Source organism: Paramisgurnus dabryanus, chromosome 10 (assembly GCF_030506205.2).
Source record: "Paramisgurnus dabryanus chromosome 10, PD_genome_1.1, whole genome shotgun sequence".
Classification (NCBI taxonomy): domain Eukaryota; kingdom Metazoa; phylum Chordata; class Actinopteri; order Cypriniformes; family Cobitidae; genus Paramisgurnus; species Paramisgurnus dabryanus.
Genome location: NC_133346.1, coordinates 30057750 through 30078183, shown reverse-complemented (window position 1 = coordinate 30078183; position 20434 = coordinate 30057750). Strand labels below are relative to the sequence as shown.

General features: G+C 37.8%; 1 protein-coding gene across 3 annotated transcripts in view; it reads right to left on the bottom strand.

Moving 5' to 3' along the window:
- map3k1 (mitogen-activated protein kinase kinase kinase 1, E3 ubiquitin protein ligase) overlaps positions 1–20434 on the bottom strand; it is a 59547-nt gene that overhangs the window by 15456 nt on the left and 23657 nt on the right. For 2 of the 3 annotated variants that reach the window (XM_065240527.1, XM_065240529.1), the window contains exons 2-11: positions 14949–15099; positions 11738–11947; positions 11450–11644; positions 11150–11266; positions 10900–11048; positions 10515–10636; positions 9165–9246; positions 7733–7919; positions 5771–6031; positions 2725–2846 (exon numbers count right to left, since the gene is read on the bottom strand). In XM_065240527.1, the coding sequence (XP_065096599.1) occupies positions 2725–2846; positions 5771–6031; positions 7733–7919; positions 9165–9246; positions 10515–10636; positions 10900–11048; positions 11150–11266; positions 11450–11644; positions 11738–11947; positions 14949–15099 (1596 nt within the window). Of the gene's footprint in view, positions 1–2724; positions 2847–5770; positions 6032–7732; positions 7920–9164; positions 9247–10514; positions 10637–10899; positions 11049–11149; positions 11267–11449; positions 11645–11737; positions 11948–14948; positions 15100–18935; positions 19056–20434 lie in introns of those variants that run through there. The other variant, XM_065240530.2, reaches the window with a different exon arrangement.

Genomic DNA, 20434 nt, shown 5'->3' with positions numbered 1-20434 from the left:
CTCTGCACGCAATAGGATAGCGCAATGACCAATCAGAGCAACGAAGAAGGTGACGTAGTTACCGTAACCAGTCGGCAAAACTCCAAACACATCTTTCTTGTTTAAAAAGGACTTCAGTAGGGTTATTTGCTCTTCTCTCAAAGAAAAACATAAGTCTAAGTCCTCCAGAGTCGCGTCCAAAGCCGCTTCAAAAGAAAGCTGTTCGCCAGCAGCAGCCATTCTTTGTTTTCAAGTAGGAACCGTTGCAGCTCTGTCGTCATCATGTTAAGCCCACCCCACAGACGCTACACACGATGTGATTGGCCTGACCAAATTTTGGTTTTTGGAGCTGTTAAGTGTATTGTGAGTGCCTAGACTAAACCCTGGCAGCAAATATATTTTGCAGCCGCTAGGGTGCGTCTAGATTTCTAGGCTAGGTAAATACAATAATCTAACATTTCAGAATCATGAGTGCACTTATAAATGTTGATTCATTGTTTACAGGGTATAGTGAGGCTGAATCCCCTCCCGACACTTTTGAAGATTCAAAATAGCTTTTTGGATAAACAATGAATCTTTGTTAGGCTGAATGTTATGCATTTCTGGATGAAAAAGCAATGCGGGTATTTGACATAACTTGGATCCTGGAACTGTATGATACATAGTAATCGGGTAAACTGAAACTTCGCCAGACGCAAGAGTTAAAACTGAGTCTGGGCAACCCGGGTCAGCCCGCCAGACGGAAGGCTAACCAAGAGGGCCTTACCTCCGCACCACACAAAGCACACACTGGCTAACACCTTCAGGCAAACTGCTATGCCTCACAATTAATAAAAAGGCAGCCTCATCATCTTCACTATTCTCTTCTGTTCTGTCATCATCTTCTCCAGACCCTTCATCTCTTTCTTTGTGTTCTTGGTGTTGTGTAAGTATGCAGTATATACCATTATTGCCTTTGCAGGAACAATAACTGGTACAGCCCAGACCTGCAGCTACACAGCTGGACTTTGCTGATGTACAAGGTTCAAACACAGCTTTGAAACCACAGCTGACAACATCTAACAAAGCAGGAGGAGCAACTGGACTTGAATCCTGTGTGGGCATAAGCAGTTCCTCTCCTTCCTTTAGACCCATCTTCTTGTCCCATCCAAACAAGGTGATATCCACAACCGGTGGATCAGGCTGGTCAGCTGATTTTCATAGTAGCACCTGTAGGTGGGCACGTCTTCCATGAAGGCGCATATTACGTTCTGTAGGAGGTAGTGCTTTCACTGCTGGGGGCCTTTTGCGCTTTCGGTAAATTTCATACGGGCTCCATCCAAGGTTACAGAGTTCCTCTGATTGTAAAGATATTTTAAAGTCGCTATTTTTGCCACTGCATGGTGCAAACAGACACTTCTTTCCTGACATTTCGACTTGATCAAAACGTTTCTCTTTGTTTTGAAAGTACTTAAAGGACAAGTTCGGTATTTTACACTTAAAGCCCTGTTTACAGATTGTTTATGATGAAATGGTGAAATAGCATCTTTTGCAGCGATTTTTGTGTTAGCATGTCAGTGAACACCCCTGACTACTCACTGAGTTTCACGTCTTTGTAAACGAAAGTTTAATGCATTTTAGAAAGGATTGTTCCAGTGCACCATTAAACCCATTGTAGAGGTGTGAGGTGAAACACAAACACCCAAAAATTCTCAGGGCAGCCGCATATGTCGAAATTTCAGCCAAAACCGTTCTATTTCATCATAAACAATCTGAAAACAGGGCTTTAAGTATAAAAAATACCGAACTTGTCCTTTAAACCTAGATCCGAATGGTTAAATTAATACTACACGACAACTTGAGAAAGCAGCAAGAACACTGAATATCAAATGTTTTTAATCCATTCCTGATCAAATCACAAGAAGTCTGAATTTAAAAAAAGAAGAATACAATTTTTTTTAATAATGGTAACTAATTTTTGAACACCAGATTCACTCACAAAATGGATCTGAATAGAAATTCACAATGTACTGAACAAAACTGTCATTATAACTCATTATAACCTTTTATCTTAATGTGAAAACATAAATATGATATAAGAATATAAAAAAATCTGCAAGGATAATTTCGACTTTAAAAATAGACTATGCTCCTTTGCTTCACAACATACTTATTGTATATACAACAGCTCACTGCAACAGCTTATTTGCATAAAAACATGACCAGACCTTAAGAAATGTAAACATATTGAGGTTATCAACATTCACATCAAAGAGCATGAGTTCTTGTGATTCTGAAATGTGAGAATATAGTGTTTACCATAAAAATAACCTAAAATTTTGTTCGGAATTAATAAAAAAGTGTCTAAATTAATCCAAATCTGTTATAGAATTACCATTTTGAAGTCTGAAAGTGGCAGAAATGAAATCAGAATCCTCTAAAACCTCTAAAACCACTTACATATTGTAGAAATTGGCCATACAGTGCAAAATATGTGACCAAAATGGACAATTAAGCTAATATTGCTAATTATGCTAATTATGCAAATTGCTCAACATATGCAAATTAGCATCCGGCAGTTTCTGTATGTTGGGGACCTATACTTCCCATTCATGCAATAAAACTTTGGTGTACTCAACATTTCCGGGTTCACAATGGGGCTCTATGGGCTGGCTACTAGACTATGGGCATAATATGTGCCCCTTTTAAAGTTAATGTCCAGTAGGTGGTGACACCTTCAGTCTGTGATCAGAGAAAGAGTCGTACCTGTTTGCATCTGCACATTTGACCAGTATGGTTTCTACCACAGGTCGCAGTAGCTGTTGTAGTCGGGTTCGCTCTGTCATGGAGTGACACGGGGTGTACACCAGCATTGCTCTGAGGGTTTTCTGAAACATAACACAAAGATAAGACTTGACGAACTGATGTGAGTGAATGGAGACAAAACAATACCAGCACTATCAGGTTTGTGGCCAGCAAGCTTTCTCATCCTATAGTCCAGACTTTGAGCACAAAGGCTCTCAAAACATTTACTTTCATTATAAAGCAAGTGATCCAATACAGTATTAGAATGTCCTTTAGTGATTTACTGTGATCTTTGGAAAATCAACAGGCTTGTGTAAAGATGAAATCAAATGGCATCGATTCTCTCTACAGACGATCATTCACAGCACTGAAGAAATATCAAGGGTTTATTTCTGAGAGCTGTGCTGTTTCCACCCAAAACGGTGGTTTCCACAGTTCATATTTATTCTCGTAAGATAAACACAACCAACACTATAAGATGGTGCTTCAACCAAAGACAGATGAGAAGATAAGCTACTGTATTTGTAGTTTCTGTCTATGTGTGTGTGCACGTCCCTGACTCCGGGCAGATTTCGGGGAGTGGTGACTGACAGCACATTACACTGGAGCACTGCCCAGCATCGGCTGACCCGACACACATTCTCCTCCTGAACTAACACTACATACACTGCACAGTCTACACTCACAACACTAAACACTTTACTTCATCTCTTCAGACAAATAAATCTCACTCCGTCTAAACTCCATTTCTTCTTCAGAGTAAACTTTATATATCACCCCATGTAAATAAACTTAACACTTTTACACTTTTTAAAGTCAAGCCTTCTTCATTCTTCTAAAAACTTTCATCTGTAATATTTTTAACTCGGGTCTCTTATTGTGTATATGCTAGAATACAGCAGAATTGAGTTGTGCTGGAAAGCCCCGAACAGACAAAACTCCTGTTGTTTTCACAAAGGCGACTTACTGCGAAAGACAACGCCCGAGGGAAAGACAACGTCCCACAAGACCAAGCAGCATGAACTATTGTTTTTGTAAACAGGAGAAATGGGTTAAGAGAGTAACATGAAAAATAGATTTTCTTTCCGTCCTCGGTCAGAAGATCACGGCCGCTTCAGACTTCCTGGTTAGAAATGAACTTTAAAACCAGCCGGTGTGAACTGTTGCTCTTTAGATCTTTGGCACGCTTTAGATAACAGATAACCTCGAACCAAAAGTCAATAAAAGGAAAAATTGAAACCGTTTTACAGCTGTTGTTTTTCTGTTAACTTTAAAGCACTGTGGAGATATCTATATTATATTCCCTGTATTTTTTAATAACACTGCTGGTCAGCAAACCAGCAGAAGAGCCACTGTGATTTTATCAATATAGTTTCTATGTTTTTTAGCCTCTGTATTTTGGGCTAATATGAGAAAAGTAATGCACATATTACTGCATGGCAAAAAACTTAAGCACTCTAGGTTAACAAATTATTACTGTAAAAATCACAAGAGTAATAACTTTATTTGCACATCAAATACATCAGCAGTCTAAAGCTTTGTGCACATTGGCAGTGACTAGCAACGGTAGTTCAGTCGTCATTCCAGTGACACCAGCGACAATGACCATTACAAACAGGAAATGGATAACTAAGTTAAGAAAAGTCTAACTTTAGGCAAATGATGAGCCACTTTTGGGAGCAGTTTCATTTGCTGTTTGAATTAAAGACTCAAAAAACTTTATTAAAAGAATAAATGTAGAGCATTACAAATATATAACCCGTCTCAGTCTTTAGAGGATCTATGTCAAAAGTTCGGCACAGTGCAGTATTGTGTAATTTCCTCTCACCCATATGATTAAGACGAAAGCTGTCACAAGCTGCCAGAACTTCATGTGACAGTACGGAGTTGTGCACATGATAATAATGCTGATACATGGGAAACCATAGTCAAGTGAGTTCACATTTGATGATGGCACTGTTCAACTAAAAGTCAGACTTGTTATTTTTACCATTTGAAACGTACAAAAAAACATTCCCAAAAAAACTTTCCTGTAAAGTTACTTAACTGAACCATTCATATTTCAATCACATTATAACAATAACTATACTGATACAGTTTTTTCCGGACTATAAGCCGCACTGGAGTATAAGCCGCATCATTCAAAAATGCGTCATTAAGACGAAATAACATGTATAAGTCACAGGACTTATACATGGACTATATGTCGCGTTTATTTAGAAAATTATCCAAGCCGCATAACAGACATTTAATCTGGAACGGCAAGTTATTCAACTAAACAATAGCAGACAGAACAGCAGGCTGAATAGATGTCTGTACGTTAAAGTAATATTATCAGTTATTTAAACGATAAACCCTAGCATACAGAACTTACCTGGTTGGATAGGCTAAATTAACCAAACAAGCCAACTAGCGTGAAGTCAGCATACTCGTCATTCCGCATCTTTGAATCCATTGAGTTAAATGTCAAAATTTATTTATTCTGACTTACAAGGCGCACCTGACTATAAGACGCAGCACCAGCCAAGTTATAAAAAAAACACGGCTTATAGTGCAAAAAATACGGTAAATATATTAGAGTCCACACCATCGGACGATAACTTTATGCTTATTCACTTGCGCTGTTAGTTTAATGGCATTAACTAATACTGCATATTTCCTTTAATAAAAAGATTGTAATTGTTCACATGTCACTGAATGTATAAATATGATGTACTTGTTGCATCTAATATCTTAGCTTTTGGCGTAGTCAATGTAGTAGAATAAAAAGCTATTTCACAGCAACTGAAACAGCACTGGATCCCCTGAGGTAAAAAAAAATCACTTAGAAAGTGATCCCAATGATATTGTTCATTGTCTCTTTATCATTATAGTTGTGGTGTGAACTCTGCTATTCTCGTTAATATAAACATTTTTTAAAACTATATTTTTTATTGTTATAATGTGAATGACCCTTTAAGGCAGTGGTAAGCAAGCTGTTATTAATACAAAAGGCGTAGAATCTCACCAGTGCTGCCACATAGACTTTGTAGACGGGGTCTGCGCAGACCATTGACAGCACACTACAGCAACACTCCACGACTACGTCTCCTGACACGTCGCCAGCGGTTGTGCCCAGACCTGGACCTGCACCCGCCCCGGCCCCAGAACGCTCGCCATTGGCCAGCAGGAGGGCACCACTGACGTCATGTGACAACCGCCGAAGAGCCATTTCTCTAATGTTCCAGTTGCGGGAGAAGAGACATCCCACCAGCTCCAAACCAAACACCTGTGTGACAAATCAACACGACAGAGAATGAGAATATACATTGAAGACAACAAGATTTTTTAATACAACAAATTAGGGCTGTCAAACGATTAATTGCTATTAATTTTTTTAATTTTTATTTATTTGATATGGACATAACAACAGCATTGGACGCACCAGATACTTTGTTTTTAGTGTTATAGCAAAACTGTTTTTTTTAATTGCTATTAATCACATACAATATAAAAGTTTGTGTACACACAGTACACACACATAAATTATCCGAACAAACACAAACTTTTATTTTGTATTATTAATTGTGATTAATTGTTTGATAGCCCTAAAATAAATACATTAAAACATGAAGAGAAAAAGATCAAAAGCTTATTGAGTCAAGGAACAACTCACTTAAGACTTTAATGATAAATCAAATGTCCAGATCATTTACATAAAAAATGAAAGTATATTTTAGCATCAATAGGTTTTTTAAATTTTGGATAAAAGCAATCTAATTTAACATTTACTCCACATTTATTTGTGCAGCACTTTTCATAGCACATATTGTTTCAAAGCTGCTTTACAGCAAATGCATGTTTATGTCAGAAAGTAGTGATAGATAATATAAATGATATGTGAGGCAAATTGTAAAGCGATTTGGATGGCCATAGGTCTGTTAAAAGCGCTATATAAATGCTGTCAATTTACTATTTACCATAAACCCCATTCACACAGACCTTTGGTCCCAGAAAATACCCGTAGAATTGCCAGACAAGCGTCTGTGTGAACACAAACTCGTCCCGTTAATCTTCTGGGATTGTTGCCGGAAAGAGGACCTAGTCAGATACACGGATAACCCTCTGTGTGAACAAGAAGTCGAAAGACTGTCGTAATGGCCGTGTCGTAGTGAGGACACGCGTGTCATCACAACAAAAGTTATGGTTCAGCTCCTTAAAACGAAGGATAACATGCATATAAACATTCACCACGAGAAATATTGCAACTAGATTGAAGCAGTTATCAGGAAATGATAAATGAGACGCATAAAAAATGATGCACGTGACGTAGTGACGACGCGCGTGTCATGGCAACATGAAGTTGGTTCAACTCTATAAAATGAGGCATTTACAACATTCACGACGAGAAATGTCAGCAAATTGGACTGAAGCAGATATCAGGTAAGTAAGCTAGTCACTTACTGCGTTGAAACAGAGATCATTCAGCATCATAAATGAATATCACGTCACATGCTCATTTGAGCTATAATAAACGAAAATACCCGCGCCTCATCCCAACAAGATATATTGTTCAGCTCCTCAAAATGCAGGTTTTAAATGCATATAAACAATCACGATGAGAAATGTCTGAAAACTGGATTAAAGCAGAGATCAGGGGGCTCGTCAAATATCCACTCTGAAGCTGAGATCATTCACCAGCATAGAACTGTGCGTTCACGCGCTCCTTTATAGTCTTTCCCGTGTATTTTATGAAATGTTTGTGTGAAAAGGGCTATAGTGTTTACCGTTATAGCAAACTTAATGTGTAGGCCTATTTTATAGCAATGAAGGATGATCATGACCGGCATTAACAGTTTTACAGGACAACTGTATTAATACTCAAGAAATATAACAAAAACACAATGCAGATTAATAACCATCCATTTAATTGTAGTCCAACACTGATGTAAATGTAAAGGCAAATATATATTTTACAAATGCAACCCACCTTAATCCAGGGTTCAGCGAGTTCAGTGTATGTCTGAGGGATGTGCTGTACTCCATACTGTGGAAGAGAAAAGTCCCCATCCTGTCCCACTCTTGAGCTCTCAGCATGTACAGATGAAGATGAGGAAGTTGATGCTGTTTGGCTCTGAGAGCGATTTGTGCTTTCCACTGTAGATGAGGCTTCATAACTAAACACAAAAATATGCAAAGACTGAGCTTAAATTGAGAGACAAATGCAAAATTACTACAACATATAAACTATACACTGTATTTTCCATGCTGTATGGATTTGATAATACATTATTAATTATTATACATTAAAGAGTTTGTGTAGCAAGAAGCGCTTGTGGTCATTATGTTCAGGGCCTACAATAATATACCCTTATACCCCACAATAAGACATTTCAAAAGGCAACCAAACAAAAGAGTGGTTTGGACATTATAAGACAGTATATTGGAAATTATAAGATGCAGCATTCTCTCTGAATGAGTAACCACTTAACAGCATTACCCAATGTAGGGGATTTACTTTGAAAATTTTAAATAATTGCCATTTCCTAAAAAAGCGGAGTGTCTGGTTTCGGCCTTCATTGCATGTGGGATGAATCCCTGACTGGAACAAAACAAACTGCAAACATGTCAGGTCAGGACAGATGCTGAAAACACGACTGGTGCTGGTCCGTCTCACTTACCTAACCACCGAAAAGAGCTCGAGTCTGATACTTACTTATACTAACCTCTGCTTGACTTCATATCAGTCTTAATTCTTAACAGTACATACAAACACAAAATATAATCTCTGAAAAGCATTGTCATGAGTCATTGGGGAATGAGTTGCGTTCTTGCCATCTCTATGAATTACAGCCGTGTGCAGCTTTGACGATTTGGAAATCTAATCTGGGTTTGTTGACTTGCATTCATAAACTCTCAAACTGTGTTTGGGCTTGTTAGGTTTTATTCAGCCTGATCGAAACGAGACCGGGCACATTTTTCCTACTTTTTTATGCTGAACTTTCTTTCCTATGGGTGTGCTAGACGAGGACACGCCTCTTTTAACATGTAAACTCTCTGATATGTAACATTAACGGCACATGTCCACTACACACAGGTGCTTCCTGCACTTCAACCTGTTGCTCTGACAGAAAAACAAAAGATAATATTTAACACATGACCTTTCTGAAACAAAGTCATCATGTTCGTAAAAAGTCGGTCTAGTACAACGGTAGAATAAAGCAAAATACAATATTTATCTTAAAATATATGAACGCATTGGCACTGACTTTTTTTTCCTCAAAGAAAACTCATCATTTCACTTATTAATAAGTTTAATGCAAGAGGTATATATATCTTGTTGTAAATAAGGAGTATTATAATAAATGTACTCGAGGAACATTGAGACCTGTTGAACGTAAGCGTTTTTAGGAAAAGTTTACCTGTAAAAATCATGAGACTTCCACTTGGCTCTACACAGAGGACAGATTAAAGGATCATGATTTCTCCGGCACTCTTCTGCCCCTAAAAAACAGACAATACACACAACATGAGCGAATGTCAGGGCTGACATGAGCTGTCACATTTTACAAAACCCTTTAGGAGGTGTCTGAACCTTTAAACAAAACAAAAGATCATACACACAGTACAGTAATCTTCATACATTTCCTGTTTTCATTTAATATCCCTTGTGTGTTTAATATCATACAGCGTGGGCACTAATGTACACAGATAAATGTTTTTCCCATTCTCAATTTATTAAACTATCTGACATTGAAAAGCAAAAGGGTGCATCATTTTGGACTCAAAAATAAATTAATAAATACTGTAAGACCTCAGATGATAACATCTTATGTGCCTCAGGAGTTCATCACCTGTGGTGTTTTGCTTTGACAGACATATTGTAAAGATCAGATGTCTAGTTTTTCATTGTCTTTTACACAAAAACATATACTCTTTTGCTACGTAACACACCAAACGCGGGGCATCGCGTTCCTCGCTCTAGATTACTTGCGGGATTTAACTTCGTGTCATGCAAATTTTTCGCTCGAGTTGAATATTTTCAATTTGGGCGAAGACGTGTTTGAGGCGAATAGCACGTGTTTTAGTGGAAAACGCGCCGCCCATATCGCGTCATTCGCATTGCCCCACGCAAGGGCAATCTACTCGCGCAAATCGTTGAACTCGTGTAATCTACTCACGTAATCTACTCACGCAAATTGTTGAACTCACGTTTCTACTCGCGTAATCTACTCGCGCAAATCGTTGAACTCGCGTTTGGTGTGTATGCCCCATTAGATGTATTAAACAACTCTTGACATTGTGCTGATGTCTACATATGCTACAACAGCTCACAGCGAGAAACTGGATAACATCAGGTTTAAATTTATAATCGAATATAAATTGAGAAGTTAATGCTAGTTTATTCTTTATGTTTGTGTAGAGATAAACATTTTATTAATTATTATTAGTTTTTTATTATTGTTTAATTGTATTACTGTATTGTCTTCACAAGTTCAGATAAGGGAATGTCTTAATCCCAAGGTTTTCAATGTCACGAGATAACACAATGAAGCAGCTTTAATAATAACACCTGCTGAATTAGTTATTAGTGAGATGAAGTCAGACTACCCTACTTCAAAATGTATTTTATTTTGACATCACTTCATCGACTGCCTACTGGTCTATTGGCATAGTCATACAAGCAACTTTCACTGTTAAGACAGTCCCGGCTGGAAACGCAGATATGTGGGATATACGGACATGAGTAGAGATATACTGATGTCACTTACATATAGACATGCAGTGATGGTGGAGTTTGTTTCTACAGCCGTCTTCACACACAGTCAGGCTTTCTTCATCCAGCATGTCCAACAGACAGATGGGACACATCTGTTCCTCTTCATCTTTCACACTGGACACACATACATACAAAGCCAGAAGTTCAATACAAAATATGAGATGCAATGGCTACAAAAGATGGCTGCATGGATCTCAAACATCTTGTAAATGTCTTTATTAACTATTACAGTAAAGATTCACCATTGAAATGAGAATATTAAAACGGCTCATAAGTAGGGAAAAAATCTCAATGGTCATAAAGCAAACTTTAATTTTCTTTTTGAAATGTGACCTGGATATGTTTGTATCTTGCACAGTAATATCATCATCACAGACCTGCTTTCATTGCTGGATGGAGAGGTGCTGGAGGTACACAACGTATGAGAATTTGACATGCGGGATACAAACTTCTGGATGGTGCTACGAGAGGGAGCTTTGATGCGGGAGCTGCGGCGACTGTGGTACTTCTGAAATAAACTCTCGACCTAAATGAAGACAAACATCAAAGCAGAGCATGAGTGAGTATTTTTACAGTGATGTGAGGAGCTCTTGTGTCAGTGCTGTGGTTGGATCACAGTCGCTTTACCTCAAAGTTCTTGAGGGTCTTTCTCCAGAGCAGAGGATCAGACGGCTCCAGCTGGAAGACTCGGAGCATGACGAAGAGAACGTGGATGCAGAACGTTCCTCGGCCACAGCTGCACGTCTGATAACATAAACACAGTATGAAAATCAACAGGGTTCTGACAACTATTTAAGTTGAAATATTGAGCACACTTGAGCACACAGTTGAGCACACTTCACTGAAACCAAGCTGCAAAAACAACTCGTTCTCTACTTTCTACAAATGTGTGACATCACATCGTAGGTACATTCTCCATTAACATACCTGTGGACCAATAAACACCCGGAATTTGTTGTCAGGACTGTCTCCACCAATCAAAAATGAGTTGGGTCCTATTTGTTGCAGCAGGTAGAGGCGAGCTCTCATGACTTTGTTGACCCTGCGGTTGGTCTCCTCTGGACTGTATGGAGAAAAGCCATCAGGAGATGGGGCTCTCCGAGGAGGCGTCACCCTTCCGCTCTGGAGCGAGACATATTCAAACACATACATCAGCTCCCATAGATGTACAAAACACATAAATCTCATTGGACTGCAAATGCTTGACAAACTCACAGGCACTGGAGATGCCCTCCGTCTTCGCAGACCAGGAGAATCAGGCTTTACTGCGGTCTTAGTGGATGATGATGAGGATGAGGAGGATGCTGAGAAAGAGGAAGGTCCAGGTGAAGGACTACGATGAGCTCTGATCTGAGAGGACGATGAGCTTTGACCGTCACTTTTAACCTCAGTGCCGTCTGCCCTCAGAGGAATGGGCTTCACTACCTAAAATGTACAACAAATTATTTATGTGCTTCTCTCAGTATGTGTAAAATAGCTAATACCTTTATTCATCAAGGATGCGGTAAACTGCTAAAAATAATTATAGTTAATAGTGGTGTCACCACTATTTTATATGGATGTATGCATTGACCAAAACCCAAAAGATACAATGCATCGATTCCATGTGCAAAATAACGATATGAGGTACCTTATATGACATGACATGTATGAATTTCTGTCCAAAAAAAATTGTTTACTGAAAAATACTGTCTGTTTGTGCGTCAGATTAAGACGCAACAACAAAGCAGTTGTAGTAGCGAAAAGACAAACACAGAAACCTTTGCGTCTAAATATCAATAAATCAATCGATACATGAATTGAATCAAAATCATGTAAGATAATTTTTTGAGGCACTGCAAAAATGTTATCGTTTGCTGAGTATTGCATCATGACGAGGCGTCCAATTTACATCCCCAACAGTTAAGACATGTTGCAAACGACTATTTCAATTAAAATGAATTAATGAATTAATAAAAAAGAAATGAGGTAACATCTTGAATTTTCAGAAAATATATTTATTAAAACTAGGGATGCACCGAATCCAGGATTCGGATTCGGCCGAATACTGGGCTTTTTGACGGGGTTCGGCCGAATCTTAGATTTCTTTTCCACCGAACCGAACCCTAAGCTTGGGCTACTGGTCGACGTCACGTGGCCGTTGATTACACACATCAGGTGCTGACGTGGAGATAAGCAGTTTTTTTTTCAGGCGTTTCACATTTCGTGGACGCACCTGGATAAACTAGCGCATCGCATCGGTTTCATTTGCAGTCGGGCTATCAAAATGCATCCCCGCCCTTGACTTATAGAGAGGAAAAAATATATTTAAATGCTTATGTATTCTCTCTCAGATTAGGATGGGTAATTGTGGTATATGAAATTCAGGCATTGGGTATTTAAATTGCGTTTGAGCGCGCGCTCGAGTTTTACTTTCACTTTCGCGCGAAGCCGCAGTTCAGGAAGCAATCCGTAATGATGTCATGGATTTGTTGTGCAAATCTTCCAACTTCGTCCTGTCAGTCATTACTATCCTCACGTAAGAAAATGAAATCTCTCTCAGCAAGCTTTAAAGTGATATAAATTGTACGGGCAGTGAAGAGAGTGACAGAATCGCTCTTAAAGCGACAGTAGACCCTGTTTTTCTGATCGAAAAAATTATCCAATCTCTAACTGGATTATCCAAAGTGTGTTTTGTGACCCACTGAACCACTTTTAAATGGTGAGTATATCTGGTGTGGGGATGAGCAGGAACAGTTGGTTGGAAATCCAGTTTTTTTGTTTGTTAAAAAAACAACAGCATCAAAACAACAACAAGAATAGCAGATTAAACATTGTGGTTAGAGGCCCTATTGGCTTTGTATTGGCAAAATTTGATTTAGAAATTTTGCGAGCCCTGTAATGGAATAAGGATGCGAGTAGGATTCGGTATTCGGTTTCGGCCCAAAAAATCTGGATTCGGTGCATCCCTAATTAAAACTAAAACAGGCATGATTATTTGAAAGTTAACATGAAGTTTGAGGGTTTTAAAGATCTTTAGAGAGAGATTTATATCAAATAAATGGATTTGTTTGAAATGTGTGAAAAGTTACGTATACAAATATGACTTTAATTTGTGTATGAAATTAATCAATTGCGTACTAAATTTTAATAAATTATTGTTTATTTTATAGACGAGGGTAAAGGATTTTAAATTTACAAAAATGTCTAAAATGAATATCAATAATTTCAACAAAGGAAGCCAGTTTTTTATTTTGCCAACTGTGCTTCACTGCTTGGATTTATTAATATACACAGAGCTCACGCAGCCTATGTGTTAATGCAACAGAAAATATCTTAACACATTTAAAAAAAATTTTTATATATAAATGAAGTGCTGTCTGTCACCTATTCAAAAGAGACGAGTCAGGTTTCCTTCACTCTTTCTGCGATAAGTTTTATTTAAGATAACACAAATGTGACCCTGGACCACGAAACCATAAGTCACACGGATATATTTGTAGAAATAGCCAACAATACATCGTATGGGTCAAAATTGTCAATTTTTTATACTAAAATGATTAGGATATTAAGTAAAGACCATATTTTGTAAATTTCCTACCGTAAATATATAATTGTTTTTTATTTTTCATTATGCATTGCTAAGAACTTCATTTAATATTTCTTAATATTTAGATTTTTTGAACCCTCAGATTCCAGGTTTTCAAATAGTTGTATCTCGGTGGATCAAATATTACAAAGCTTAATAATTTACCTGTAAAATGGTGTAAAAATCTTAACTGTAAAAAAAAAATTTACCCTTATGACTGGTTTTGTGGTCCAGGGTAACATCAAATAGTTTGTTCTCTCTCGCTGTCTTTCATTAAAAACTATCACAACAAAAAGCACAGACAACTACTGACCACAAACCCCATCAAGGTATGTATGCTTGTCAATAACCTCATTCACACAGCACTTTATCCCAGAAATTTCAGAAGCCTTTGTTTGTGAACACAAACACGTCCTGTAAATGTTATGGAATCGCACCCATAAGGGGGACCTAGTACCATTACTATAACATTTACGGAACACATCCTGTGTAAACAAGAGGGAGAAACAATGTCGTAAGGGGCGTGTCATAGTAAAGACGCGCGTGTCATCGCAACAAGTAGTTATGGTTCAGATCTTTGACACGGGGATTTACATGCAGATAAACATTTACAACAAAAAATGTCTGCAAACTGGACTAAAGCAGAGAACAGGAAGAGATTTATAAAAATCATTGGCAGTGTGAACGAACCAAAACTCATAAAAAAAATTCCTTGTATTTTTCATAATCTCTGTGTGTAAAGGGTTAATGACAGGCACCAAAACTGGATATCTGATGATGTCAATTATGTGAGGTCATTGTCTATCAGTAATCAGTATTTTGAGCAGCGCACATGCATGTGCATTGTTGATGCCATACCATCGGTCCCCTCCTGCTACGTCTCTCCAGCCACTCGCTTTTCCATGTGGGCATGCAGGTGGCCTTCAACTTCTCTCGGATCAAACGCTCTTCAGGCCGATCCTCCATCTTCTGCAGCCCACGCAGGGTCTCTCTGTTCTCCATGTCCCGGCTACAAAAAGAGAAGAAAACATTGACCAGCGGTGTAAATGTGTGCAGTACTTTCTTTTTTTTTCTACCTCTCCCTGTCATTTATTATCAGGTTTAAGTGCCTTGTCTAATGGCAAAAAAGCAAAACACACCATAATTAACATCATGTATAGTTGAGGCAGATGGGCTCACCTTTCAAACCGTTTGCTTTTGTCTTTGTATAGTGCAACATCCTCTGCATTTACTTTTGGTAAATGCACATAACCACATAACCATAAACAAATACTATAAAAAAATATAGATTCTTTTGACCTTTCAATCTCACAAAACTCACAGACCACATATGCAAATACATATGGATGTCAAACAAATGAAAAAACTTGTACAACTAATAAACCAAAAATTAAACATTTTAAAGAGAGAAATGTACGGCCATGCATGGTGTCCTGGTTCAGGAGACCACCTGAGCTGCATCTCCATTAGGGATGGGACGATTAACGGTTTCACAATTAACCACAATAAAATGTCCTGGCGGTTAGTATTATCGTTTTAAAATTTTATTATCATTACAACCGTGTTTGATTACCCTGATTTTGAAAAATTGCAGTAAATCCTGTCCAGCAAAAATCAGTTTGACACAGGCACGCACATGCAACATAGTTTTCTGCACAAGGCGGCATTTAAGGGATAATGTATTGTATTCATTCACGGTACTTATAGATAATAACTTATTAGACAGATTTATTTATTTTTTTACCACAGAAATCATTTCAGGGACATGAAATATTAAATTGTGAATTTCAAAAATAAAACTTAAAAATATATATGTTTTCACTGTATGTATCAGTTCTTTTTGAAAATTTCCATCTCATTTTAACAAAACATGATTATAATGATAACCGTGACAACTTTGGTCACTATAATCATGATTTGAAATTTTTATACCGTCCCATCCCTAATCTCCATCTTTATTTAAAAGTCAAAAAAATCTGTGGTTTCTCTCTAGATCTTTTGGGTTGTTCAGTAAGAAGCGAGCCAGCGAGGGCTGTATGACATTAACAAAGCAGAAGCAGGAAAGCCAAACTTCCTGTGCTGTCCCAGTCTAACCAGTGAGGAAGTGACTGTTGTCTCAACTACTGCAAAAACAGCAACCATTCTGGTGAAGCTTTTCTGCTGAACAATGACTTTCTAAACTTCTTTAAAAGCACAACCGCCAATTATTTCTCAATTAAACAATGACTTTCTACAAGACAACTTCAGAAATTACATGTTAAAAAAAATAAAGGTATGAAAGAATGTGTAAAAGTCTGTAATAAAAGAATGCTAATAAAATAATTAAATGCAGTATCCTGTCAATTTGTGCAATGCTATACAGCAATCTACTATCGTTTACGAACACTGGACATTTACTATAAATCTAAAAGATGGATAATATTGGTGGTTTAGTTTATTATTTACACTATTTTTTTCTCTCTTCAGTTTCAAAGAGTTTGTTCATTAACATGGTATGGTACTATTTTGCTTACCCTCGTGCCATTTAAAGAAGTATATGATGGCATTTCTTCAGATGAACAGCAACACATGCATTTACATAATATTTCAGCTGTTATTTTCTTATATTGGGCTCAAAATGGTGAAGCTCCAAAAAGCACAAACATTCATCATTAAAGTAGTGACTGACTCCACAGATTAATATTTGTCTTCTGAAGCGAAAAATACGCTGAAAATGGTTACCATTTTAAACTAGGGTAGCAAAATTGATATATAAATAAAATTCAGAAAGTAGGCACGTTGCCAGGGTTCCGCTGCTGGCCCGAGGTTAACGTTCTATTGATGTTTATCCATCTGGCTAGTAGCTAAACTGATCTCTGGAACAAATACTTTCGGAAATAAAATGTTTCAGTTTCTTAAAGATGAGGGGAAATGGCAAGCATAGATAACTGCTGTAAAGAAAGGTTTGGCAGCAAGGCAATAATTTAAGGATCTGTAGCTAGCTAACATTGTATACATTCATTTTACACAGTAATGTTAGCTCAGTGTAGTACTTGATATGCTTTAGACATGATATCGGAGCAAAAGGTAATTTACTTGTCATATAAAAACAGAAATAAATTACAAGATAATCTACTCTAGAGAAATGCTGTTGTTATTGATTCTTTGAGGAAGTCTACCGGAAGTTAAGTTTGGTTCACAAAAGCCGTTGGTTTATGTTGTTGCTGCTGAAACGTCTATAGCATCTAATAACTAACTAATACTAAACTTACTAGAAAACACAAACGTATATCAGTGTGATAAGAAATAACTAAAATAATAGAACCATCTTTGAGAAAAAAAATTACTCAAATCGTAATTTGAGTTTTAGGTTTGGCTCTCATCCCATGCATTTACAAAGATGGGCAGGGTGACCTATACATTTAGTAAACTGTCACAAAAATACTTGAAGTTCACAACAAACTCTAACGAAAGTGAAAACAACAGGAAAGAGAAAGACATAAATATACTCTAAAAACATTTTCAAGATTGACCCTAAACCTTTCATTAGCATTTATAAAACAAACACAGACAAACACTGTATTGGTAGACAAATCTAGGTGATGTCAGTCTGACGATAAATAAATGTGTGAATGTTCGTTAATCACATATTAATTTCTTTATCCATCGATCCATCCATCCAAGTTTCTGCTGGGATATCAAGAAGTTCATTTTTTATCCATTTCACCGGTAATCAATTTCACTGGCAATTTATCGACTACAGCAATTTCGTGATGGCAAAAACAAAAAGCGAGTTTTGATTTGAATTCCTTATCAATAAATGTTATAAGACCAAACCGACGAAACGATTACTTTTTCTACTGTACACAGTAAATGTGATTCTTGTACACAATGTTCTGGATTATTTAATGCAGCCTAAATGGCAACGTGGTAAGTGTGCAAGTAAACAACAGTACACCTTCACTCTCTCACCAGCCCGAGCCTGCCGCCGCGAAACCGGATAGCAGAAATTTACCATCCTTAGTTTGAATGAGAAAGTCGGTGGTGGCCGGCCCCTGCCTCTCAAATAACAGCTATCCCACAGTGCCGTGGGGCAGGAACAAAGAGGCATTGTGGGCCGTGCAGGTGGGACGTGGAAGAGCCAGCAGCTGGGAATCCATTTCAACCCTTCACGTAAGCTTAGACTACATCACACACACACACAGGCCTGTAGCGGTGCACACACCCTTTCTCATGGACTGCAGACCTCTCAACGCTCGGATTACTGCGAACACAATAACAAAATCTCTGCTGGAGGGGCCGAACGTTCAGACGTTAAATAAAGACTCCAAACACACGCTGAACTAACCACCACTCGGCACAGGTAACCAAATGTCTACAAAAAACACAAAGAAAGAGCCACAAACTAACCTTTCCAAGAAAGAGACAAAGCAAAACTAACAGGTAGGCAATGAGAGCAGATGTGTTGAGAAATGTAAAAAACTTTCCCTGTTCGCCCACATACACAAAACAAATGATCATTCACTGAACTCGCAAACACAATGTTTCCATTGAGTTCCTAAAACTACCATCTATTAAATAATAACACATGAATTGTTTATTTCTTCCTGTATGCACATTTAAGGTATTATTTGCTTTAGGAAACCGTTTGGACGTCATAACATTGCTTTCTACACAACATGGACACACCTGCTGGTCTTTTATTACTGTTTCAATGCTCATTTTAAACAGAAGACTGTAGATCAAAAGTGGTTAAATAGCCGCATGTGTCCAAACCAATGTTGAAACTACACCAGCTTTTGAAAGCACAAATCTTAAAACATTTGCATGTGCGTGAAAGCCAGCATGTCAAACACATTTACTCACGTAGCAAGACTTGAAGATTCACGACAACCGTGAGCTAGCGTAGCTTTGAGGTTCTTCTAAATACTTCCCCTTTCTCACATTTTGGGGAGGAAGGAAATGAACGCAATGTCAAAACAAAACAAAAAGACCTCTCTTAACCACATGCCGGCAGATCTCAGGACATCTGTAAAAACAAGTTTGTTTTACTTGTTATGAAGACACATCATTGTCTTGCCAACGACTATGAAGTCTCAGCTATATGAACTAGGACAGGCTTTACTGCCCCCTGCTATAGTGAAGTTATTCAGGTTTCCTGCCCTTAAGCATCACAGAGACTATCACGCTCTCTCGCTGACTGTAATGTGAACTCGTACTCACTGCTGTTGACATGAATGTTACCGTAAAACTCTCACGCTCGCTTACAGTTGAACTGGGTCATGCTGTAAATCTAGCAGTGCTTTCAGCCCGAGTTACTGTACACCTGAGAGCCATTCAAGGGTGAAGCCCACCGGGTGGTGGAAGAAAATGCTGGGTGTTTCAGAGACATTCAATATATGCTTCACTTTATCAGTATCACCAACGATTTGTATTTTTAATAACTTTATTGTCTGATTTGATTAAATGCTAAAAGGGCACGTTTACGCAACTACGATGGTTCCAAAAAACAAAAAAGTTTTTCCATTTGCGTAAAAGACTTTGCATTTACACTAGGGATGCATGATTAATCGTAAAAAAGATGGTGCATTCACGTGTTTACGTATTTACAACAATCCAATATGCTATATTAGTCAAACTTGGTCACACTCACACGGTGTAAAACCAAAACCCTTATTCATTTTACCAATCAGACATGATCGTTTCTCTCCTCTCTCTTCATCATTTGTGGCATTCTGCTGTTACTCGGTTGACGTGTAACAAGGCGGCAGACCTAAACACATTGTTGGTTTACTTGGTGGATTTGGTGTAGCAATTTGGTTGAAAATGCGGTCATGTAGACCGCAACTGGAGTATGCTCAAATCAATATGTGAAAAGAGTTGTATGTCTGAGACCTCAATATGCAAAAAAACCTGTATGTAAGAAATCCCCAGCTTGTTTTATGCTTCCAATGAGATTTCATTATAGATAAGATGGACACTTTTCTATGGTTAACACAAGAGTTAATTATTGTTGTTGTTAGTTTGTTCTAGGTGATTGAACATACAGGTCACATGACAATGAAAATATGGCAGATGCAGTATCCGCTTGATAAGTTGTGAAGTAAGGAATACAGTTTCAGGTCAGTTTCAAGTGAGACTACAATCTCAAAAGACGTTTATGAGTACTATTTATTTCACACATTTAAACTAAGATTTTATAAACGCAATTTTATAAACTCACAGCCGACAAAACAGTCTCCAGGTTTAGCATTCCAGACACAATTACTCTAACAATGGAATCGAGTTTGACCACACACCATGACTGTATATTAGTGCTGTTACTTTGGCATCTGAGCAATGTTTTGCATGCTGCAAACATTTGT